General features: G+C 45.8%; 2 protein-coding genes across 2 annotated transcripts; both read left to right on the top strand.

The window, feature by feature from the left end:
* The first annotated feature begins 443 nt into the window (after positions 1-443).
* On the top strand, positions 444-11,510 carry clspn (claspin). The gene is made up of 24 exons (XM_076105894.1): positions 444-564; positions 1,409-1,526; positions 1,870-2,288; positions 2,753-2,896; positions 3,133-3,195; positions 3,282-3,354; positions 3,523-3,625; positions 3,924-4,486; positions 4,595-4,783; positions 4,871-5,034; positions 5,126-5,310; positions 5,622-5,677; positions 5,821-6,014; positions 6,430-6,949; positions 7,273-7,306; positions 7,478-7,574; positions 7,658-7,785; positions 7,946-8,107; positions 8,258-8,379; positions 8,757-8,884; positions 9,076-9,196; positions 9,825-9,901; positions 10,113-10,274; positions 10,911-11,510. Exons 1-24 carry the CDS (start codon positions 538-540, stop codon positions 11,034-11,036), a joined length of 3,975 nt encoding a protein of 1,324 aa, XP_075962009.1. The 5' UTR covers positions 444-537; the 3' UTR covers positions 11,037-11,510.
* A 4,453-nt stretch (positions 11,511-15,963) lies between these two features.
* c19h1orf216 (chromosome 19 C1orf216 homolog) lies at positions 15,964-19,400 on the top strand. Its single transcript, XM_076106170.1, has 2 exons — positions 15,964-16,334; positions 17,850-19,400. Exon 2 carries the CDS (start codon positions 17,872-17,874, stop codon positions 18,958-18,960), a length of 1,089 nt encoding a protein of 362 aa, XP_075962285.1. The 5' UTR covers positions 15,964-16,334; positions 17,850-17,871; the 3' UTR covers positions 18,961-19,400.
* The last annotated feature ends 232 nt before the right edge of the window (positions 19,401-19,632 follow it).

The raw sequence follows: 19,632 nt of genomic DNA, 5'->3' as shown, positions 1-19,632 counted from the left end.
TTACCCAGTTATATTTGTGACACTTACCGTTGACCTGTTGACATCTCTGACATTGTGTACATTTGATTTAGCATCTTTCTGATTATTCTTATTGGTTATATTTAGTTTTATGGGCACTGTTACCGACTTTGTATCACAATTTTGCAATGCAAAATCCCTGAGCCCCGCCCGCCCGAGCAGTCCCGGGCTTTAAAATCAGCTCACACTAAGCCATGTCGTCAAACTGGGCGGATACAAACGTCCCCAAAAGACCAATAGGATTGCGAGAAGACGGCGATTGACACCTCGGTGAGGAAAAACTGCGGGCCAGCTGTCACGGCGCGCGAAAGATCAAAATTTAACGTTCTATTCGGTGTGTATGGAACAGGCGGGAGGAAGAGCAACAGCCCAGATAAAGGATTTCTAAATATGCTTTAACAGTCTGAAATAGACTTTGTCACGCAGACATTTGCTTTTTGACGTCTGCGGACATTCGACGAAGCGTTGTGTCCGCTGGTTTATTTTACTAAAGAGCGTAAACTAGCCCGGCGGACAAAGATGAGCCTGGTCGTTTCTCAACAACAGGTGAGGAAACGAGTTCACATATGGGTCGCTATATTGGACATCTAACGTTATTTCAAGGGGAAGTATGAGTCTGACATATATGTCGTTAGTTATGTAACTTTAATGGGCAACGACTGCCACGGTCCGTAGCATTCCTTTAAAATAATATGCTAGTTGCAGATCTAGTTAGCGTTAGCCAGCTAGCTAGCTCGCTAGGTTAGGTTTAGCCAGCTGGGATGGTGGTTGTAGTCTTGGCCTGGTCACGTCTGTTAAATACATGGTAGTCATTTTACTTAACCTACACTGTTAAAATGGTAAATCTAAGCAGATTATGATCTTGGGGGATTGATTACTCACGGAAATCAATCACTTTTTATATATACTGTGTATATATAGCTATATAGCATGTAACATTAGCTGGCTAAGTTAACTACAATCGTTGAAAGAAATCAATGTCGCAAACGTACGTGCTCATTGTTTAGTTTATTACGATGTGCCACTAATGTAATTTAACATCCATCTGGCTGCTTGAAGTCACACATTCGAGTATTTTTTTTTTTTTTGACAAATCCACACACGCTTTAAGTTTGGCATCCCAGAGAAGGTCATGCAGCGAGTTGGACAGCCATCGATGTTTGCAGTCTGCTGCCGCTTTAACCGTGCCATTAATACCCCGTCCCTTTTAGATTCCACTAAAGTATGGTTACAGTAGGCCTACACAAAGCAAGATAAGCCACCCTGAACACTATCATTTAGCAGGGCGTGCCTTTTTCCTATAAACAGACATCATCCCAAACCGACTGCAGTTACTCCACACTATAGAAAATGCACTTCATGATGGGTGAAATCTGTTCATTGTACCCAGGTTGAGAGGCTCCCGGCTGTGGCCCAAACGGCAACGGAGAGTGATTCAGACAGCGGGATGGGCTCTCCAGCAGAGGAGATGGTCACTGAGACGGCAAATGAAAGAGAAGAGCTTCCAGGTGAAGTACCAAAACAATGGATGGTAATCCAGCTTGAGACAGCGCAGGAGAGACTTTGGCTGTGTAAATGAGGGATAACAGTAATGTTAATGTCTATACACTTACGGTGAACCTGTTTATTTGCATTACACAGTTTGTGTTTTTAGCCGACACTTAATCACAAAGCTTACAATAGGCGCATCAGTCCAATTACTATTTGACTGCCATCAAGTGATCTACAACATTCTCCTGACAACAAATATTCCTGTGTAAATTCTCTAAAGGTGTAAAAAAAAAAAAATTGTTTTGGTGCCATTGCCAGTTCATATTTGACTTGTTCTCTAAATTGTTATTTTGTTTTCAGATTCTGACGAGGATGAAGACATCACGGTTCACAGAAAGCCTCACCATAACGCCATTAGAGACACTGACAGCGAGGAGGAGGAGGCCGCTGTAGAGAACAGCGCCCACATGGCTGAAGCGCTGGTCTTATCCGCTTCCAGCGGGGAGGAGATGGAGGAGGGAGAGAAGGATGAGAGGAAAGAGAGTGGGGTGCCGAAGAAGAGCAAGAGAATAAGCCGCGCTCCCATTGACAGCGACAACAGCGAGCCGGAGCAAAGTGGAGGAATTAAGGAGCAACAGGAGGAGGTGAGGAAGGAGGCGAAATCGATGAAGGAACCGAAGAAGAGAGAGAAGAGCCAGAGGCACCGGGAGAAGAAGGAGAAGCGGAGCAAAGCTGTGGAAAAACTGAAGAAGAAGGAGAGGCTCTCTGAAATGAATGAGGTTAGTGAAGCTCAACCTTTTTCTCTCAGTGGTGTTTTCTTCTTATTATTATTATTATTATATTCTAATCTGGAAATATGTGGAGAAAAAAATATTTCTGACACTTTTATGTCATGATGAGTTTAGAAACTGCACATACACCATGTCTTACATTATATATATGTATATACAGTATATACAGTATATATATATATATTAATATTACATACTGCTGTACATTTCTGTACATTTTTCTGCATATTTCACATTATAATATTTGTATCTATTGGAATTATTCTTTATGTAAATGGTGATAAGGCAATATGCATTTAATATTGAAGTGGAGAACCCAAATTATCAAATCAAAAACTTAACATCTACACTAAGGAAATGAAATGTTAAACTAAGCAGAATCAAATAATTGTTAAAGAATAATAATCCTTGACATGGATCATATTTATAAAAAAAAGAAAAAAAATCCCCAGGACACGCCTCTCCCTCGGGCTCTGAATGACAGTGGGTGTCTGCTGGGCGACACAGACCTGTTTGACACCGGTCTGGGCGATGAGGAGGAAGAGTCACTGGAGGCCATCCGAGCTGCTGTCAAACAAAAGATGAAAAAACACAAGGTACAAAAATAGATGACTTTGCAATATTAAGGGTCAGAACAAGCCCTTTGTTTATATGTAAAAGCTTTCAGCAGGAATTTACGCCATTGCTTGTTGGTATCACGGCTCAGCTGATTGGTGCTCATAGTACTGGGAACAGATGTTGCTAATGACACTTTGGTGAAAATGCTGTGATGATGACCGATGTTGTCCCGACAGGCCTTTTGTGTAATCAGTGTTTTTAAATATTGCTGCAGGATCCTTTCCTGGATGAGGACGAGGAGGAAGAGGAAGATGCAGCAGAGAAACCCCAGCGTGTGGTATGCAGCGACAAAATGCTTACATTTATTCTTTCACGTTAATACCAAGAAAAAGCTGTTTGATTCTCAACGTGTGATGGTTTCAGGAGAGGAAAGCTGCGCGCGCCAGCAAAGAGGCAATGAAGCAGCTCCACAGTGAGTCTCAGAGGCTGGTCAGAGGTCAGTTTACAACGAACTTTACAACTTCTATTGATTCAACGTGTGAACTGTTTGTCTGATGATTGTTTATAATTTGATACCTGCGATTCAGACTATAAAAGGGGAGTCTCATGTCTTCCGTTGCTACTGAGACGCCATCTTTGACACGTCCGTCTGTCTTTGTCTTAGATTCCACACTTGGCCTGCCCTACCACGTCCCTGAGCCGAAGACCATCGACCAGTTCTTTAGGAAGAGAGCCAGGCCGGAGGGTCCTGCCATGGCACTGTTGAAGTAAAGACGAACACAACGGATAACGCACACACATGCGTCAGAGCAACAGTTGGCCGCATTGGCCAAAAATTTCCATCTGTAGTCACAATTTTACCTGAAAAAATCAGATTTTATAAAAGACAAGTCAACTACCAAAGTCACTATTTAATTGCTGGACATGTTTAATTTCACATTTAATTAAGTTAACGTTGAGTTTCCTGTCATATATGCACATAATCAACATTCTCAATCAAGTTTCAAGGCTGCCTTAATAAACAAATGAATAAATAAAGATGAATGATAATCTTATTTCCTTCAGATCCACAAAGTATTCAGCCATGATGTTGGAGATGCCGTCAGCTCCTCCTCCTCCACCCAGTGAGCTTCTGCAGCCATCCGCAGAGCAGGACTCCTCTCCCTCTCTAGATCTGTCTTCGACTCAGATCCAGCCCCTACCTCACCCCGCCGCCACCTCGTCCCCGCAGCAGGAGAGCCTCAACCAGGCCAGAGAGGCAACAGCGAGCCCAGATCCCGACCAGGAATCCGGACCGATGCTTTACCTCTCCGAGAGTCTGCAGGAGTCCAACACAGCAGACGGAGGGTTGAAACCTGCTTCTGATTCTGGAGTGGAAAAGCCTCCTGCACCCTCGGAGCAAAACCAGACTGCGGTGTTGTCTGACTCTGAAACCCTGCAGAAAGAGCCCGTGTCCGATCCGGCCGCAGCAGAGCCTTCAGCACAGCCTTCAGCACAGCGACCCAGCAAACCCAGGGAGGACAAATTGGCCAGACTGAAGAGGCTCGGACTGGACCCCCCGCCTGTCGCTAAATTGTGTTCAGATGACGGAGCCTTTGTTGAGCTCGAGCCTCCGCCGCTCAACCCAGGTGAGCGCCGATTCTTTTAGGATTTCAGCCGAATAAGAGGATACAAAGCGTAGTAAATCAGAATTAACCTGTCTACGGTCACATTTATTGCCTCTCTTCTTCAACCAGGTGTGGAGGCCCTAAAGGAGCGTTACCTCCGTCACGTCAAGGCACCCGCACGCCCTCAGAGAGAGCGAACCATGCAGCTCAACATCGTCCGCAAAGACAGCGCCCCGTCTGGCCAGGAGGAGCTGCGCTCCGAGTCAATCACCGTCACCGTTAAAGACGGAGCAGAGGAGCCCTCGGCAACCAAACCAGGTGTGGATGCACTCGTGAGACTCGGGGAGACCAGATTGTTGACCTCTGTTAGCGGCATCGCTAACCTCCTCTGTCTCCCCGTTTCAGGAGAGAAGCTGCTGACTCTGAAGCAGCGCCTGCAGCTCGCCATGGCCCAAAGGAGGCAGGAGGAGAGGGTGCGCAGGGCCGAGCTGAATCGCCTCGACAACGAAGACTGTGGGGAGGAGGAAGAGGAGGAGGACGAGATGACCGATGAGTCTGAGGAGGAAGAGGTAAGGGGAGGTTTGCTGCTTTGGAGCAATCAAATTGCTTTGTACATTGTTCTCACGCCAAGCCCGATCTTCTCTTCTTTTTTTAAACCAGAATTTAGATGACTTACTGGGAGGTGATGGCGGTGAGGAAGAAGAGAAGGAGCATGAAGATGAGGAAGGCAGTGTCGCCCAGAGTATGAGGAGTCCTTCTCCCGTGGCACTGAACGAACCCTCTGACCTCATTAATTCAGACAGTACACTCATGCTGTTCCCCGGCAACTCCTGCTCTCGTACCGGGTACGTGCAGTTTGAGTTTATAGTCGTGTGTGTCTTTTATGGTTTTCACATTGTAACTTTGTAAGTGACTCTAGAGAATGCACTAGAGAGCTGCCTTAAATTAGTTGACAAATGGTGAGTTAGTGTCACTTACTTAAGCGTTGCAGTATTGTCCCATTTAGGGGGGGGGGGGGGGGGGGGGGGGGGAACTGCTCGTAAAATACCTGAAATAGTGAAAAGAAACGTAACAATTTATAATTCTTGTAGTTTCATATTTGTATGCACTGTGTATCCATGCAGTAAAGCTTCACTTGCACTGTTCTCCTTCTCAGTGATGGCGTAAGAAGGTCTGGTGCTTCTGGACAGGACAGCAGCAGCAATAAGATGGGTGGGTAGAGTGAGACTAAAGCATAGTTATTAGTTATTCATGAGCGATGATGCTTTAAATGGAGTGACAACAATAGTTTTGAATCCGCCTGAAAATGCTCCTCCTGTGGTCTTTTCTCACTCTCTCGTCCTCCCCGTCTCCAGAAGACGACGACTCTCTGTATCTGGTGAAGGACAACAGCCACAACAGCAGCTTTGAGCTGGCAGGATCCATGATAACCTCCTACCAGCCCATCAGTCATCAGCGCTCCGCAGGGAGGAGCATCTCCAACTCATCCATTTTCCGCTCCCCTTCTCCCTGCCTCTTCAGGCCCAGCTTCCTCGGCTCTGCCTCCAAGGTAAGATATAGAAATGTAATACTTAGAGTACCCAAATGTTATCAGTAAGGGTTTGAGTTCTCATAAACTTCTTAAATCCACGTATGTGTACACTTTTACTGTCACAATTTCATTTATTTCTTTGTCTGTTCATTAAAAACACAAAAAGATAAGATATGCACTCATAGACATTCTTGTAAGTGTACAGTCACACTTACACCGACTTATATTCACATTTGCGTGACTTAAAAAAAAGACGAGAGCTTGTGCAGGAACGGCAGGAAGCTATAAGTTTATAGAATAACTCATGGCAACATAAACCGTATGACTTTTTAATTGAAAATGCAGAAAAACAACGACAGAACATAAAACTCTTTCTCCATTTATACAGTATGTTGTATATACAGTAACCCGTCATCTCTTTTACCTCCATCAGAGCTCAGGCAAACTCTCCGAGCCGTCTCTCTGCCTCCCTGTCGAGGACTCCCAAGACCTGTATGCGCCTCCGTCCCCAGGAGCAGATTCGGGGCCCCTGGGCGGAGCGGCCTCCCAAGGTCGCTTCTCCCTGGAGGACGACACCCACTCGCAGCTACTGGACGCGGACGGCTTCCTGAACGTGGGGCCGCGGTCCAGTGCGCCTCGCTCCCACAAGAGACAGCTGATCCTGGACAGCCTGGACGAGAATGCCATGGATGCCAACATGGGGGAGCTGTTTGGGCTGTGCTCGGGGGTTTTCGGGACAGCGGAGAGCGGCTCCGGCGGGGCGGGGCGAGAAGGCCTCGGAGCGTCGCAGGAGGACGAGCTGCTCGGGCTGTGCTCCGGAGCGTTTCCGCTGACACAGGCGGGAGGCGAGCGGAAGGAGACGGACAAGAGGGAGGGGAGAGTACGGGACGAGGAGTCTGATGATACCATGGATCAGCTGCTGGGCCTGTGTTCAGGGAAGTTTCCTAGTCCAGGTAAACAACTGTTCGCTGCTCCACCTGTACACTGTATTTTATTTTAAATCACCTACAGTGTATAAAAAGTAGATGTTATTGTACAGGGAAACTATAGCTCATCAATAAGAGCCTGATAAACTATGAGGAACTTGCATCGTAGGACGTACAGAGGTTTCCCATAAATACAAAACGCAACATTCAACCAAACAACAAAAGCGTATTACAAACATATATCACTATTTCTCCACTCTGTGGCGAAACACTCACATTTTGAGGTTTGAAAATGTTTTGACTTCCAGTTTCACAATATTGAGATTTGTCTCCTTTGCTGTCAATTTTAGGTTTTGCTCACACGGCCTCGTCAGCACAAGACAGGTACAGTTCAAAGACCTGAAAGAATCCAAATCAGAAAGATTTATATTTATTTTGTTGTAAATGATAACTTTTATTTATTACTTCAGTCCCTTCTGATAAAGGATTAAGTGAATATTAATTGTAATATCAATATACAACGTGCGGTTCTCATAGTGGTTTCTCTGTATAAAGTAAAAAGAAGCCAGAGGAAGAAGAGCAACAGGAGGATGAGGAGGAAGAAGACTGCGAATTCCGGCTTCTATCAGATGTGGAAAGTCCGAGTGAACTGGTAAGGTTGTCTCTGTAGTATAAATAACACGCTGGATGTACGTCTTCATGATGGAAATGACAAGTGGATTGTGGGGTTTGTAGGAGAACGATGATGATGAGGATGGTGCAGAGAGAAACGAGGAGGAGGACGAGGACAATGACGTAGAAGAGGAGGAGATGCAGGGTGTCTTCGCATCTCAGCGGGTCAAGAAGAAGAAGAAGAGGAAAATGTAAGTGTAGAATTAAACCTAGCACGTATGTAGCAACACACGCACACAAAGCTAATGTTTCACACGCTTCTCTTGGTGTTTGACAATATAGGAGAATCATTTTCATCACATAATCCACGCTGTAGCACAGATGTTAAGTTTTCTTGTCTCCTGCTCACAGGCGTTTGACCGACTACATGGAGTCGGAGGCTGAGCTGTCCGGCAGCGACCTGGGCAGCGACGACGAGGACGGCGACGATGAGAACGAGTACGAGGAGGAGGAGCTTCTCGAGGAGCTTCCCGCTGATGAAGAGCTGCAGGACCAGGTCAACAAGATCCACATGTGAGTGCAGCGTCCGGAGCTCGAGCCGCCTGAATGAAGGGTTGCTCCCGGTCGTATTGGGAATACACTGTCGTAATAATGCAAGCCGGATGTCTTGCCTCAGAAATCAAACCGAGGGATGAAAATGTCCCACCGGCGTTGTTCCTACAGGAAGCAGATCATGGACGATGACAAGCGAGCACTGAGGTTCTACCAGGAGCGCTACCTCGCTGATGGAGACCTGCACTCTGACGGCCCGGGACGCGCTCGCCGCTTCCGTTGGAAAAACATCGGTGAGTTCGTGTCATAAACTGGTGATTTCAACTAGAATGTGATGGGGTTTTAGACAGTAATTGTTAAAAGAAGACATAACCCAAGTGTGTGAACACCAGGATTCATAGTTTTACTTATTTTAATTAAATTCAGTCCACCGAGATCAACAGAAACACACAGAGAATGTTTATAGTTGTGATTAACTATCAGGCAATAAGCTTAGATATACATGAATGAATAACACTAAATATGAAAAGAAAAAATGCATCAAAACTCAGTGTGTGTGTGGAGAAAAGTTCATCAGATCTTCTGTTTTTAGATTCTACAAACTTAACGAAGCTTCTTTCAAAGTCGCTCCAACAATCCATTTAGTTTCTTTTTGTATTCTTCCTCCCAGATGATGGTTTTAACGCGGACGGGACGGGAGCGGAGGGCGAGCAAGAGGACGACGATGAAGAGGCGGACCTGTCCGAGGTCCAGAGGAGGAAAGAGAGGCTGGAGAGAGAACAGTGGCTCAGAGAACAGGTAGCTTTAGAGTCCTTGCTCACAGGTAATAGTGAGGAGCCATTAACAAGAATACCTTTGGAGTATCGACAGATTTCAGAATTCACCTTTTTGTAAATTCAACGCAGTAAACGTACAAAAGGGGATGTTGTCATTTTGTCTTCATACCTTTCTCTCTCTCTCTCGCTCTCGCTCTGCGTCTCCTCTCACAGTCTGAGCAGAAAGCCAAGAAAGGGGAAGATTTGGATGCGGAGGACGAGAAGATCGGAGAGGAAGACAGTCGCTTTATGAAGCTGGCCAAGAAGCTGACCGCCAAGACTCTGCAGAGAAAAGGTCGGTTTGATGTGAGGCCTCGCAAGAAGACTCCGTGACCTCAAATAAAACACCCAGGCCTGCTGTTGTCCGATGATAATCACAGTCATAGGCTTCTGTAGTAAACAGATAGATGGCTGATGATCATCCAAGGTGTGATTAACAGTTTCCTGATTTATTTAGCAAAGAGAAAACGTCTAATCTTAGAGTCTCAGTGAGACTTTAGAGATAAAGTAGAAACACACACACACTGACATGTCTCCCAGCAAACTAAACTAACCCTGACACAGAGGGGAGGCTGCTGCCGATACCGTCATTGCTAAATGTCGACTTACTTCAGAACGTTCATTTCAATGTGGCATTCTTGAGTTCCTGGAAAAAAATGAATGTGACTAAAACTGAGTGGCTGCATGTAATACAGTAATTATGAGTTTGTGTGACTGGCCACTCCAGCTCAGATCCAAATGACAAAGAATATATAAACAGGATATCAGTCTGATATAAAGGTTATTCAGTCAACTGAAGACATAAATTAGCTTATTTTTTATACAAAGTACAGTTCTAAAGTCTTTTATGTCGCTGTATCATGATGAAAACCTTTGCGGAATCTGAATATTTCGCTGTCTAACTTTCCCACTTTTCATACCAGAGCCCCCTGTGGCACCACGGCCAGAGGAGAAGACACCGGCTCTCAACCCCTTCCAGAGACCTTCGCAGCCCTCACAGGTAGACCACCGTCAGAATAGTGACTCTTGGTTTCATTTCATTTTCGTTTTGTGCAGATCAGATCTGTTCAACAAACAAAACACGATCCAAACCCGTTCAGAGGTCGAGGTGTGAGTGGATGTCGGCGATGAGCCTTTAACATTAGATTTTATTTCACTTATGTCTGTCAAAGATCAATGTTGAGACTTGTGTTTTATTGATCCGCTTCCAGGTGAGGAGAGGGTCACTGCTGAGTCAGCCTCAGTCCGTCCTCCAGAAGCTGGCTTCCATCTCAGACGGGAATCCTCTGGCGCCCAGAAACAGCAGAGGCTTCCTGTTCCAAACTCTGTCCCCCGAGAAGGACAAGTCCAAGTCGGACGCTCCCAAGAAGCAGGTGAGTCCTCGCACCCGTGCAGGTGTTGGAGCTGGGACAGAAGGATGCTCCACATGCTCTGGCACGCTCATGCATGGATCCAAAGGATGATGAATGCTTTGTTTGTTTGGTTGGATAAATGTTTCAAAATGAGTAAAAGGACAAATGATGCTGTGTTTTTGCAAAACGGGTGAAACGTGGCCACAGGACAACAATTTGCCCCACCACTGATCTTGAAAACAATAGGCTCATACAGCACTTCTCTGCTCTTTAAAAAGTCTGTGTTTTTCATGGAAATGCCACTTTGGTAGCTAATTTTAATAAATGCTGTGTCATATTTTCCAGCTGTTTCTTTTGAATGAAAAGAGTAATTTACTGCCCCTGACCATCACCCTCTTTGATCTTCCCGATCTGTTCTGGTTTAGTGTTTTGATCTCGCTGTTCTAAAATAAGCCCAAAAACAAAATACTTTCCATAGATCGTGGTCAGAGATTGCTCAGTGTGAGAGTCATATAGGCGCGGTGGGGGAACTTATAGATTCGGATGTCTTCTAGATTCAGGACACTAGGTGGAGCCAAAGGCCACGGTTTCTTTTTGAAACACTTTATTTAGTTGTTTTTATTTACAATTCACCTTTTGGCTGTGTTTGATCCTCAGACGATGAAGAAGAGGGGGCTGGTGGAAGCGGCGAACCCAGCAGCAAAGAGGGTGTGCAGGGAGGACAGACCCACAGGACAGACTAAAGGCCCCCAGAGGAGCATCTTCAACTTCCTGGACCACTGAGGACGCGACACTACCGGCTGAATGATAATCTTCATCAGCAGACAAAAGGCCAGAATGGACCGGCCACATCCAGTATTTCACAAGCCAGCAAGACCTCAAAGATGAAGTAGGTGGTAAAAGGACGGTTGCGTGCCGAGGTGCCCAGTAGACGTCCTCTGCATCGCTTGTGAAGCACGAATACAGATGTGTGTTTACATGTTTACATTGCCTTAAAATGGCAAGCTAAAGCACACCACTGAGGCCCCTCTTCTTCCTCACACTCACTTCTCTAGTTGGGCTTGTGGTTACGCCAACAGACGCATTCATCCGTCACACCTTACTTGACTTAATCTGGACGTTTTGACGGAGGTCCATTTTAAAAATGTTTTATCATGTAAATAGGATTGATTTGGTTTTTAATGGTTCGGGAGGTTTTTTTTGTATGATGATTTAAATGAATTTGTTTTACATTGTAAATAAAAGTGTATTTTAAGACATTGCTTTTGTCTTCTGTTGTCGGACCGGATGCAAATGGTCTGTATCAGGTGTGTGTGTGTGTGTGTGTGTGTGCATGCGTGCAACAGGTGTGACGTCCAACTCCTTGAGGGGCTGACATTAAATTTGGCCCAGATGTCCATGATCAGGATGAATTGTAATAAATGAGTTGATCCTCTTGACGTTTCATCCAGCGCCTCCATCCCATCAAAAATTTAAATTCATCCAATACTTTGGTTTATGATTTAATTGCCGCAAAACCAATAACATTCCCATCAGGCTCAGCTGTACTTATTATCAAATGTTAGCATGCTAATATGCTAGTAGAGGCTCACAGCAGCTAGCATGGCTGTAGACTCGGTCTTGCTTGTCATTCTCTCCTGCATTGTGTAAACGTGTACAATACAAACATGGTCTCTCTGTAAAGACAGTTTTTCGTGTGTTTGGGACTCGATAGGTTGTTACTATAATTTGAGGGTTTTCCTTTCGATACTTTTCACAGGGAAAGAATCTATTTGTTACGGTCTGGAATTTAAAACGACAGGAGTATCCAGTAGTCCGTGTTCTAAAGACTGCACGCCAAAGGCCACTGGTGACCAGTGTGAAAGACTAATTGAGATCATAATGCACAGAAGAAAACGGACGAACAGTTCCACAGCGTTCATTCCTCATCGTCGGTGGGAGAACATCAAGGTTTTGACTGACGATGGTTGCAGAGCTCCACTTCTCCACCTGTCCTTTGCTGTAAATCTTTCACTCTTTCTTTCACTTTGTCTTCCAGCTTTAAAGCGTAATCGCAGTTTAGAGACTAATGATTTGGTAAGTGGCTAATAATAGGCCGGCATGAGAGGGAGGGTCCTCTAACGAGCCCTTTCATGTCTCTCCATCTCATTAGTAGCCACGGTGATTAGGAGGAGGTCCCGGGGTTAGGAATGGGCGCAGGAGGCCCCATTACACATCATTAGGGGCCAACGCCATGAGGCTCTGGAATGAACCCCATGGTGGGCCCCGCCCACAGCGGGCATCTGTACCTGCAGGCAGGCCGGCTTAATCCCGGTGTTGTCAAAGGTCTACCTTTGACAACGTGTGTCCGCCTCGGCTCTGATTGTTTGTCTCAAGAGTCGAAAAAGTCTCAGGAGCTTTGGGCAAATGAGTGATATGATTTGGTGTGGAGCTGCTTCTGTCTTTATTTTTGAGCCATTACAACGCAATTAACCAAGATTAAGACATGATTCCAAATCCTGAGGCCCTGTTTGCCGGGTCAAGAAATCAATCCTAATTACAATTTAATAGGAATAGTGTCTGCAAGTTTTTTATTTTAATTCCCTCTTCTTTTTCTCTTTACCCACTTCTCCAAACTCAATTCCACAACTTTGTCTAACCCCTGAGAGGAAATTACGAGGTCAACGCAGTAAAGCCAAGCCCCCCCCCCCCCCCCCCCCCTCTGAACTCCCTATTCTCTCCCCACTTGAAAGAGGAGGAAGGTTACATGTTTTGGCACCGAGGCCCGGCTTCTAAATATCTAGAGGACACGGATCTGGCTTTATTCAGATTATGAGGAGGAGAGAGGGCAGAGGGTGGAATAATTGAAGAGAAACATGAGCCGTAGCACCTTAGGGGTGTGTTTGTGTGTGTGTGCAGCTTTGTGTCGTGACGTTTGCACTGTACGTGTGTGTCTGCTCACATCTATGCCTCAAATAAAAGTGTATAATTAGTCTGCAAAGCCAACCGTGTGTTGGACTGGCGGTTCAATTTAGCACGTCTCTGCTGATTTGGGTGATTGTTTTATTTTTATTTGTTCGTTGTTGTTGTGAGCGTTGGCTTGTGAGCTGGAGGTCCGGCAGGCCTTTTCTCTTTACAGTCTCTGTGCATCTCAGTACCGGGGATCTGACAGCGTGGCCCGTGGGTGCTGCCGGCCGCCCTCGGCCGCTGTCACAGCCGGGTCTGGTGCCGGAGCAGATGTGGAGCTGAACTGAGGGAAGTGGGTCAGGGTGCTGCAGGCTGTGTACAATCCAAACAAGGTCTTATTATGCACAAGGTAAGTCATGCTCCGTTTTTTTTAGTTTTTTTTTTACTCTTTCGTGTGTGTGTGTGTGTGTGTGTGTGTGTGTGAAAGGGGGGGAAGATGTGGTTAGTGTTAACATTACAATAATCTGTCTCCCCCCCCCCCCCCCAGGAGGCCTCACAGGCGACCCTCAGTCCTCCGAGTTCAGTCTATCTCTCCTCCTATCAGTGTCCTCTGTAGTTGTCTTTTGTAACTTGGGTTTTTCTTTTTAAGAGAGAGATGGAGGGAGAGATGATTTTGCGTGTGACGAGGCCTTGGGCGGACGGCTGTGTTTGATGTATTTTTTATGTGCTTAGGCTACTGGTGAATGATGGGGGGGGGGGGGGGAGAGGGGGATAGGGAGGGAGGAAGGATGCCTGGAGCTGATGCACTTGAATGGGGATGTTGTTGAAGGAGGGGGGGGGGGGTAGATAGGGATAGAAGTGTGTGTGCGTGCGTGCGTGGAAAAGAAGGAGGACGCAAGTTTTTTTTTTCTCTGCCGCCAGCGACGACATGTCAGGGGGATGAGAGCAGGGTGGAGGGAGACAGTGAACACTTGTTAAGTCTGTCTGATGTAGCCCCCTCTATACCACACACACACACATACACACACCTCTAGAAAACACACTCGCCTACCGTGCCCTTACATCTGAGATTGACAACCACAAAAGCAATCAGGCACCGCCAGTTCGGAGAAACACCGCAACAGCCCTCGCAGATGTGACGTTGCCCCGTCAGTGTTGCATTGTGGGTAGCCTCATACACACCTGTGCTTGTAGATATGTTGCGATAAGGTTTATAAAAGAAAAAAAACATCCCCCGACCGACACTGAGCTTGATGTCGATATATACTCAACGCCTACCAGAAAGTGTTGACATTTACTGTGATTTGTTAACCTCGAAGTCTCCTCCATTTCCCAGAATGCTGTTCGACGACCACCAGAGGACTGGCATGGCCTCGCTGGCCTTGTTGAGATCAATAAGAAGATGGTGGAGAGAGAAACATTAATGGTATTAGGCCAGTAAAAAACAACAGATGGGGAGCGTGAGTTTCATCCCTACAAGTCGACTGAAGCTTGAAAGTCTTTCACTGTTTCCTCTCGTATGATTGTTGGAAGCTCCCATTGCAGACTGACTGCGTTACATAATGCACATCTCTACTATCTCCCCACATGCACATATTATTGTACATACTATTTCATTCATGCTGTGAATGTTTTGCGCATGCCCGGATCAGTATTTTTTGCTCATTCCTGCACAAAACCCCCCACTTTTAATAATGTTACTATTGTAAAAGTTTCCATTTCATATTATGTGTCCTGACTTTTGCACTGTGTGTTCAAACCTACTGGGCAGTTAACCTGATTCTGATCCTCGTCAGACTCCAACGTCTTTAACTGAGCTGGAAGCATCTGAATATATTACTTCATGCAAAAAGAATGATCAAACAACAAAAAGAAGCTGCAATCGCTAACCATAGATCTAGTTCAAAGTTGTTGTTTTTCTCCAAATAACTGCAATCCTCTGTGCATGTGAAAATGCAGCGGGATGTGTTTTACTTCTTGTTACTCCTCTTGAATGATGAATGTGCAGAGTTTGACACTAGAAGGCTTTTTCTCCACCGCCAGTACGTATGAGTATACATTTATGACAACTTAACTATAGTTTGGAAGCCAATCACGGTCCAATATCTGAACAACATGAATTTATTAATATATTCTGTTTGGTCTCACTGAGGGAGAAGAATTTCTAATTTGTTAATTGAACTATAATGTAGGAAAAACTTTATCAGCCACACATTTCTATTTGAAGCACATATTTGTTTGTATGTGTCTGGAAGGGATCGTTACCCTTTCAGACCCTTTGGGGATACTTGACTTGTAATGTGAAACATACAATTCATGCAGACTCGAACATACGATAAATAAAACAAAATAAAATACAGAAATCATAGAACAGAACATGCTGAACATGTGCTAAAACCCACCACGCATGCTCACATAAAATACAAGTGACATCATATCACAAAACCAAGTTTAAAACTGGATTAAGTTTGGATTAAGGTTGAAAATGAGTTGGTTATATAAGGCATAAGTATTGTTTTAACAGCATTTCAACCAACATTTTAACATGTAACTTGGGCTATACTTCACATTCACATAGTTACTTAAAATAAAACAAAGGCTATAACCTATAAATACCCTGCTATGTAGCATTAAACACAAGTGTTTTTAACTACCCCCATACTGTTAATAAATGCAAAAAGGGAAGGAGTTACCACCCCCCAAAACAACTTTTCAACCATTTTTCTTTTGGTGTTCGTTGTCATAACACACAGGCTAAACACTAAAAAGCTCAATTTAGAAGTATTATACAACTGCCTGCGGGGTTTTTGCCACAGGGCTGAAGTATAGAACAAGACCTCACTGTAACTTTGCAATCAGGTCATCACCATGATATCATGTGGCTGTTAGGGTTGTGACAGAGATATATATATATAGTCAAACCTAGATGTGAAACAAGAAAACCCCTCACATTGTTTCTATTCTCCACGGCTTCCTCTTTCCTGCAGTCCCAGCCCAGTGGAGGAAGTGCCATTAGCCAGCCACTCCTGTGTTTTTCTTCTTTTTTTTTCTCCCCAGAATCACATAGGCAGTGAGAGGATGGGAGGAGGAGGAGGAGGAGGAGGAGGAGGAGGAAAATAAACATCACATAGGAGGGTCTGAGGAGGAGGGGCAGTGTCCAGCTTCTCCACCGAAAAGCAAACCGGCAGAGAAAAGGTAAGAATAAAGCAGAACGCGGTGCTAATGTAGTCACACGGCTGTGTCACTCATTTGACTTTAGCAGATGTGAGGAGGTTGTTGTTGTTTTTTTTTTTTTTTATATTTTTTGAGCCGCGCGAGGAGACAGCACTGATATGGGGTGAGCGTTACATAACGCCCAACGCACATCAAATATTCCTGTTTTTCTCTGCTTTTTTCTGTTTTTTTAAACCTTACATTCATCACTAAACCGTGAACATGCAGCCACTGAACGCCATTGGTCGCCTTTTCTGTGTTTTCTGCCGTCGTCCGTGCAAAGACGGCCACCTTTTAGCGCAGATAAGAAACACCCATCCGGCAGCAGGACGCCTTTGGTATTCATTTTCTCCTCTTTCTCATCGCGTGCCGAGGTTGTTGTGTAAAATACAGATATATTAAAGAAAATATTTTCCCAAACAGACTACGCATTGTTTTTTTTACCACATTATTGATTAATTTACATTTAAATTCAGCTCTGTGTCGATGACAATGTTTTATTTTTTTATACACGGAGAATCAGCTTTTTTTTCATCCGCGTGACCGGCAAGCATCAGTTCTCGCCTGCTGTACGCGCGCTCCCGACAAAGCCACAGTCGCTGTCCTTCAGTACAACGTGAACGCGCGTTCATAGAGCAGAGAGGAGAGGAGAAGAGAAGAGAGGGGGATTGATTGACAGCAGCCTGAAGTCAGGATTAGAGTAATTTCCATTCGGAGGAGACATGTAAATATTTGATGCTAATAGAAGTGGAGTGTGCAGACCGGCCTGTATTTCTAGATGTTCTAAACAAGGAGTTTGGTGCGACCTGTCTGTGTGTGTGTGTGTGTGTGTGTGTGTGTGTGTGTGTGTGTGTGTGTGTGTGTGTGTGTGTGTGTGTGTGTGTGTGTGTGTGTGTGTGTGTGTGTGTGTGTGTCCTCTGTTTTATTGTTGTTTCGGCTCATCCATTTATGTCCAAACGTTTTTTTTTAATGCAGCTTTTTTAGCAATTAGGCTACATTTTCCAAACGCGTGTCATAGCTTTTTTGGGGGGGGGGGGGGGGGGGCTGCCGATGATATGTTTACGTATCTTCTATGCAGCTGCTGGTTTTGACTCATGCTTGTACACAAAATCAACTTTATCGTTGGCTGATTGTGCGGCGGAAGGCTTGGCTTGTTTTGGGAAGTCTTGAGCTTCCCGAAAGTGCCATCATCCGAGATTCCAGAGTTTACTCTGCAACGGCATTAGTATCATAAGCTGTGTTTTGTCTGGATATTACACTTGTGAGACAAACAACAGCAAGACTTGAGATATCATTGGTTGTCTGGGTAACATTGGACATTGTTTGATACCTGAGTGACCTGATCAAAATCTTTATTTTCGACAAAAAAACAACCTTTTTTATACAACAAAACAAGCCAAACTTCTGCCAAACAAGCTAAGATGCAAGAACTTGTATAACAAAAAGTGAATCTGTGGTTCTTTAAGTGCTTTAATGTTCTGTCCCATGTCGTTCCAGCGAGACTCAGTCGAGGTCAGCGATGCTTCACCATCGGGACCAACCTCTGAACTCGGCCTACGGAGGCAAAGGAGGCTCCGGCAATGGCTCGTCCTCGCTGCAAAACAGGAAGTGTGACAAAGACGGCAACTTCAACTTCCTGCCGGGCAAAGACGATGAGGGCACCGGAGGAGGAGGGGACGAGAACCGAAACCCGGTACGTCCCCGCAATTTGGGCCCCCTGGGTCGCGACCCTCCGAACTCCTCGTCCTCCGGTTATCACCACAACTCGGGGGTCCTGTCGCCACGCTCCCGCCAGCCCCCCTGGAGCCGCCTGGAGCCCCTGCCGGAAATCGAGTGCGGGGATGACGGTTACGGCCGTGTGCCCCCCGACGGAGCGGAGGAAGGTAGGATGCAGGAGGAGGAGAGGGTGATGATGAACCATGCTGAGGAGAAGGAGAAAATTGAGATGCAGGGGAGGAAAAGCAGCAGGGCAAGGGAGGAAGAGGAAGATGTGGCGTTGCTGGAGGATGGAGACGAATGGGGCGACAGCGACTCTGAGTCTGAGTTCAGCAACCGGTCCGGCGGCAGCATGTCCTCCCTCAATATGGACAGTGGAGGCGAAGGGATGCTCATGGGAGGCTGGGACCGCATCGGGGTCGGGGAACCAAAATCCAACCATCAGGAGTGCGACCCGACCAGAAACGGCAATCAAGAACCGTCCGGAAGACGCAGAAGCTCTGTCCTCAAGTCGCTGACAGCGAGCAACCTGGGAAATCTTCTGGAGGAAGGAGCCGAGGAGGAAGGAGCCGAGGAGGAAGGCGACGACCGGTCTTCGGACTCGGACGGCGAGATGCCCGAGCTGATGGACGCTGTGTGGACGCTGCGAGACCGCGAGCGCTTCAAGGCCCAGGAGATGGAGAAGCACCAGGTGCAGCTGACCATGTACCGCCGGCTGGCGCTGATCCGCTGGGTCCGCACCCTGCAGGGCCGCATCCAGGAGCAGCAGAACCGCCTGCAGTCCAGCTTTGACGTCATCCTCACGCAGAGGAAGGAGCTGCTGCGCATGGGCGCCGCTGCCGCCATGGCCAACGCTGCACCCCCCGCTGCTGCTTCTGTCGGCCAGTCGTAGAGAGAGAGAGAGACATGGGAGGATCTGAAACAGGAAGTGGTTAAAAACAATGTTTTTTTCTTCTGTTTGCTTCCATCCTTCAGACATTTCGGCCAAATAAAAAAAAGACAGTCTCCCATCGTCTTGACAGACGTCTTTAAAGTTCACACTGATGTTGCTGATTGTAATAGTTTTTCTTTACTGGTGTCCCACCCGGAGCATCAATACATACATGTATCAACACCAAAACCAGAACACTTTAATGTGAGAATATGTTTTTTTGAAAACTATTCTGTCTGTACGCTGTTCTTGTTTGTCTTGACCTGTGTGTGGAAAAAAGTGGACCAAAAAAAGAACATTGTGTAGATGTAACTGTTCGATATGATTTATACTCTGAGACCATGCTGTATATAGAGAGATGATAGGTAAATTCAAAGAATAAAGTTATATGATATATCAGATTTGTTTGTGTTGTCTGTTTGTTTGCACGTTCATAAGATCTGACCTAATGAATGTCAGATTTAGATCTGAGGGGAAGTCCAATGAGTTGGCTGTATAGCACTTTAGGAGCCCAGAGCCTTCATTTCACAACAGCTCAGCGTGTTGATTTCAAGGAGCAGGTCTATCAAAGCTCCCTCAGTGCAGATATGACTAAAGAAGGCCGGTTGTTATCTTCTGGAGCTGTACTTGCTG

This window comes from Anarhichas minor, unplaced genomic scaffold, assembly GCF_050575085.1.
Source record: "Anarhichas minor isolate MPS153535 unplaced genomic scaffold, ASM5057508v1 ptg000033l, whole genome shotgun sequence".
NCBI lineage: Eukaryota > Metazoa > Chordata > Actinopteri > Perciformes > Anarhichadidae > Anarhichas > Anarhichas minor.
This window is presented reverse-complemented; position numbering and strand designations above follow the sequence as displayed.

Bases quoted from the DNA above. Each gene is read 5' to 3' on its own strand.
- clspn (XM_076105894.1), top strand. From the start codon at position 538: ATGAGCCTGGTCGTTTCTCAACAACAG. The intron at 3,196-3,281 runs GTATGCAGCGAC...TGATGGTTTCAG, and splicing joins CAGAGAAACCCCAGCGTGTG to GAGAGGAAAGCTGCGCGCGC. The intron at 4,487-4,594 runs GTGAGCGCCGAT...TTCTTCAACCAG, and splicing joins GCCTCCGCCGCTCAACCCAG to GTGTGGAGGCCCTAAAGGAG.
- c19h1orf216 (XM_076106170.1), top strand. From the start codon at position 17,872: ATGCTTCACCATCGGGACCAACCTCTGAACTCGGCCTACGGAGGCAAA.